The sequence below is a fragment of the Lathyrus oleraceus genome, chromosome 1 (assembly GCF_024323335.1).
Source record: "Lathyrus oleraceus cultivar Zhongwan6 chromosome 1, CAAS_Psat_ZW6_1.0, whole genome shotgun sequence".
In the NCBI taxonomy this organism is placed as follows: domain Eukaryota; kingdom Viridiplantae; phylum Streptophyta; class Magnoliopsida; order Fabales; family Fabaceae; genus Lathyrus; species Lathyrus oleraceus.
Genome location: NC_066579.1, coordinates 330687024 through 330692264, shown reverse-complemented (window position 1 = coordinate 330692264; position 5241 = coordinate 330687024). Strand labels below are relative to the sequence as shown.

At 32.3% G+C, this 5241-nt stretch overlaps 1 protein-coding gene across 1 annotated transcript; it reads left to right on the top strand.

Annotated features, from left to right (window-relative positions):
• Positions 1-477: 477 nt before the first annotated feature.
• LOC127105235 (GTPase-activating protein GYP3) lies at positions 478-4631 on the top strand. Its single transcript, XM_051042403.1, has 12 exons — positions 478-695; positions 1032-1101; positions 1244-1897; positions 1989-2174; positions 2286-2399; positions 3033-3091; positions 3618-3684; positions 3784-3838; positions 3944-3995; positions 4142-4169; positions 4290-4385; positions 4476-4631. The coding sequence occupies exons 1-12, from the start codon at positions 646-648 to the stop codon at positions 4629-4631; spliced, it is 1587 nt and encodes a 528-aa protein (XP_050898360.1). The 5' UTR covers positions 478-645.
• The last annotated feature ends 610 nt before the right edge of the window (positions 4632-5241 follow it).

Genomic DNA, 5241 nt, shown 5'->3' with positions numbered 1-5241 from the left:
GTAAATTCAAATATTATTTATTATCAACTCTATATTACACCTGATATTCAAAAAAAGGGTGTAAATTTAAAAATAAAAATAAAATATTCGTGCCTTAAACAATAACTTTTATTATTCTTATTTGTTTAATCTTAAATTTTCTTAAAAAAATAATAAATTTTAATATTAATATATAACAATAGACACCCTATATTTAAAAATAGGGTGTATAATTATAACAATATAAATGACTAAATTTATATTAAACCCGTTATATTAAAATAGAGTGTAAATTTTGGAATATTAATATAACAATAGACACCCTATATTTAAAAATAGGGTGTATAATTATAACAATATAAATGACTAAATTTATATTAAACCCGTTATATTAAAATAGGGTGTAAATTTAGGAATCCCTAAGTACAACTTTTGGATTTCCGTGAAGCTATTATCACGCAGCACATGTTTTTAATAACGTGACGCCATTTTCGCTCTCTCTCTCTCTCTATGCATGTGCTCTCTCTCTTTCTCTCTCTTCAACTTTCTCACTCTTCTTCTTACTAGCTGCTGCTTACAAAATACAGTTGCAGAAAATCAAGTAAAACGAGATCTTCGTATTTTCAACCCTATTTCTTCTCTTCTGATTCAAATCAAATCTACGAAATGAAAACTAACAAAACTTCAAATCCTGTTATTACTTTCGATCACAAGAGGTATAATCACTTCATTCTCTACTAGATCCGTTCAATTCTAGTTCTAATTCTACATCGGTTTTTTAGGGTTGATGATTTAGTTTATTTCTGCTATTGAATCTATGTGATATTCAACTTTCCATTTTTGGTTTAGTGTTTGGATAATCAAATTATTGAGAATGAGTCAATGCTGAGTGAATGAGTCCGTGTGTGTTTTAGTGTTTTTAGTTTTTGTTTTGATGGATTTAATTGATTTAGTTATGGATTTTCCTGTGTTAATCTAGTCTGCATTTGGTAATTGTTTGTTGAGGTTTAACTTTGATTTTTGGAAATTGATTTGTATTTTGGTGTGAACAGGGATGCCTATGGGTTTACGGTGAGACCTCAGCACCTGCAAAGATACCGTGAATATGCGAATATATACAAGGTCTTGTAGTGCTTTTGGTTTATTTTTCTTTTGTTTTAGAGGAAAGAATAGGAGAATAATGGGAAGGAAATTTCACGCAATGTTGGTTTTTTTCAATCTGGCGGTTGTTTTGATCTTAAAACTTACTCAATTTTGGTTTCAGGAGGAAGAGGAGGAAAGGTCAGAGAAGTGGAAGTCATTTTTAGATAGGCAGGCAGAGACGGAGTCTTCTGAATTGGCCTCAGCTGTGGGAGAAGATGAGAAAGTTTCTGGGGACGAGGTTGTCGGGGAAGAAGTTGATGCGAGTTTAGAGAAGGGTGTTGATGGACATCAAACAAGCGGGCACGTCCCTGGCAGTGAAGATAGTACAATTGAAAATGGAAGTCAAAAGGAGGAGTTACCAGCATCTGAAGTGACTAAGATTCATAGAGTCCAGTTATGGTCAACCATAAGGTCATCTCTTCATATTATTGAGGATATGATGAGTGCCCGTGTAAAGAAGAAAACTGCATCAGTAAAAGATGAAAGAAACAAGAATGGTGTTTCAAAAGACGAGAAGATCGCTGAAACTGAGAAATCACTATCTCATTCTGATGATGCTAAATCACCAAAAGGAGCATTTGAGGAAGACTCTGAGGACGAGTTCTATGATGTTGAAAGGTCCGATCCTAGTCCAGATTCTCCTCGTGTTGATGGCTTGAGTACCTCTGCAAATGGGATTGCTGCTGATGCTGCACCACTGCAGGTTCCGTGTCCTTGGATAGAAGAGTTGGAAGTTCTTGTTCGTGGGGGAGTGCCAATGGCACTTAGGGGAGAGGTAACCTATATATACACGAGACATCCCATCCATTTTCTTGTGAAGTGTTTTTATTTTTGGTGAGCTACCCTTGTTTGTTCTTGTGCTTCAGCTCTGGCAAGCTTTTGTGGGTGTCAAAGCAAGACGAGTAGACAAGTATTATCAGAATCTACTAGCCTCCAATGGTGATTCTGAAATTAAAAGTAATCATCAAAACTTGCAATTAGATGACAATGATGGTAAAATAAATGCAGAACTCATACATGTACCAGAAAAATGGAAAGGACAGATTGAGAAGGTCCTTACCTTTGACACTTCACCTCCTTACTTATGATGCTGTGATATTATCTTTACGATGCTATAGAATAAACTTTTGTCTAATGTGCCAAATTGTTGCTTGTTTGTGCAGGATCTGCCACGGACATTTCCTGGTCATCCTGCTTTGGATGAGGATGGTAGAAATGCTTTGAGACGATTACTTACTGCATATGCTCGACACAATCCCTCTGTTGGTTACTGCCAGGTCATTCATTCTGAATATAATTTCATATTTTCAAAAAGAAGTTTTCCTAGTATTTTTCAATATGGTTCTGATGTATTTTGCTTGAAAGGTCTTTCTGTCAAACAATTTAATAAGGTGTCTAGATTAAAAAATGTACATATAAGTGAGCCGATCACTCATAAAATTTGTTCACTCATTACTTTGTTTCCCAAGTTGATATTATAATTAGTTGAAGATGATCTGTACCACTGTGGCATTATACATAAATTGTTTATAGTTTATAAAATCTATATCAACCTTCTCATATGAGAGACCGCTGAGCTTGAAATGTGTACAAAGCATGATAGGAATGATTCATATATTTAAGATACAGTCCTACTCCTGCATCTTCTTAAAATGTTCTCTTATTGCTACATTGTCTTAAGATGCTGTCTTACTCCTGCATGTCTGACTGAAGGTGCAAAGGGCCATGGTTAAGGCCTCACGACACCTTTCATATCTTTGATTCATGAATATTAATGATCTGTACCACAACATGGATAATGAAATAGTTTAAGCCAGAATTTATTGTATACCTTATCACATGGACTGTAATATATGTTCGCGACTTCTATAATCCGCTGACTTAACATGTTGGGATAATTCAAATTGCAGGCAATGAATTTTTTTGCTGGCTTATTGCTGCTTTTGATGCCTGAAGAAAATGCCTTTTGGTAGGTCTTGATAAAGCTTCCTTAGATTTCTAGAGTATATACTCAGTATTTGCACTTCAATTTAGCTTCATAATATTAAATGTTCCTGTATTTGTTGAGCTTTGCTGTCATGAAGGAATGTGATAGAAACCTGGTATTTATAGGGAGTAAATTAAAGAAAAGAAAATAGAAATGATAGAACAATTCTCTGCAGAATTTGTCTTAAACAGAAGTTTATATTATTAATATAGAATTAACACACTAGTACATTAGGGATAATTTAGAGAGACAATGATCGAATAAATATATAGCAATTCCTATCCAGGAAATTCGAAGGCTTGGTCTCTCCCTCCCAAAATCATTCAAAAACTATCCCATAATCTATTTTTTTTCCTTTCTCTATTTATTCTTTAACAGAAACACACATAACCCATAACTGCCCATAATAAGAAGCTATCAGAATGGCACCAAACTTACGCATCATCTTTTCAATATTGCAAATTTGAACTAATTTTGCGTTTTATCTCTAACTATAATTTTTTGTCAGGACCTTAATGGGCATTTTAGATGATTATTTTGATGGCTATTTTTCAGAGGATATGATAGAGTCTCAGGTATTTTATTCTTATAAAGATATTTGAGTAAATTCAGTAATGCTCAAATAACTACTGTTTGAATTTTTGACATATTCAAATACATATTCATTTTATCAGGTGGATCAACTTGTTTTTGAAGAGTTGGTGCGGGAGAGGTTCCCAAATTGGGTGTGTATAACGTTCTAAGTCATTTTCATGTCTTTGAACTCACCAAGTGAAGTTTGTTTCTAGAGTACCATCCTTAATTGTTAATTTCTTGCGTGTGCTTCCTTTGCAGCCAATCATCTGGATTATCTAGGAGTGCAGGTTGCATGGGTTACTGGACCATGGTATCTTGATTATTTATATTATTATAAATGAGATAAAGAAAAAGAAAATTCCGATTTTATAATTGCAAGTGATATATTTGTAAGTTATCATTATAAACATGTAGTATATTTATTACTGAATTGCACTTATGGTGATAAAATTATAGTTGTACATGCTCTGAACCAACTAAAATTGTATGTGTTTCTATGTTGAGTGAAGAAAGTTAGTGTTGGTACAAATTTTGTGAAAAAGGAAAAAAGTTTGTGATGTTGTTGTTTTTGGTGGCTTTAATGTAACTAGGAGTTTATATGCAGGGGCATCAACAAGATAACGGATGGGCATGTGGATATTATGTCATGAAAAATATGTTTGACATTATTGATGCTTGTATTGTTGAAAGATTCAATGAGGTATTTTATATTACATATATTTAATGAAAAACATGTAAATTATTGTTTTAACATGTAGTTGTTTAATTTATTATATGTTTGAACTTGCAGATATTCACAGACACCTCATCATATGAAAAAGAGTCAATTGATCACATCCGACAACTTTGGGCTCAATTCTTTTTGCAAAAGGTTGAAGAGCAAGAGAACCAGGAAAAGAAAGATTTAATGACAAAACAGAAGCGATTAAAAAAAACTTATATATAGATATATTTTTGTTCCATGAATGATTTATTGGTACAAGTTACATGGACAAAGTGGTTGAATTTTTTTCTTACATGAATACAATTTTTGTTGATGTATGACTTGGTGCAAGATTCTAAAGATTAGAGAAATGTTTGTTTTGGTTATTTTTGTTTTTTATTGAATATCCAGGAATATATAAAAATATTTGGTTTAATGAAATTTCAAATAAAATATTTTTAAAAAAATTGAGATATTTTACACCCTTCATACACAAAATAGGGTGTAAATGTGTTAAAATTAAATGTAATTATAAGATATTTTACATTTGATATATCAAAAATAGGGTGTAAATATTTGTCATTTTACACCCGTTTGAATTATAATAGGGTGTAAATTCGTTTAACTTCAATGTATGTAGGTGACAATTTACACCCGTTTTATATTAAATAGGGTGTAAATGTCCTAAAATTCAATGTATATATCTACCAATTACACCTTTTTTTATCTAAAACAGGGTGTAATAGGTGACAATTTACACCCGTTTTATATTAAATAGGGTGTAAATGTCTTAAAATTTAATGTATATATCTACCAATTACACCCTTTTTTTAAATCTAAAATAGGGTGTAAT

What these genes read in the sequence shown, in the direction of transcription:
- LOC127105235 (XM_051042403.1), top strand. Translation starts at nt 646, where the DNA reads ATGAAAACTAACAAAACTTCAAATCCTGTTATTACTTTCGATCACAAG. An exon ending in AATATGCGAATATATACAAG is followed by an intron (nt 1,102 to 1,243) that starts GTCTTGTAGTGC and finishes TTTTGGTTTCAG; the next exon opens with GAGGAAGAGGAGGAAAGGTC. An exon ending in CCTGAAGAAAATGCCTTTTG is followed by an intron (nt 3,092 to 3,617) that starts GTAGGTCTTGAT and finishes ATTTTTTGTCAG; the next exon opens with GACCTTAATGGGCATTTTAG.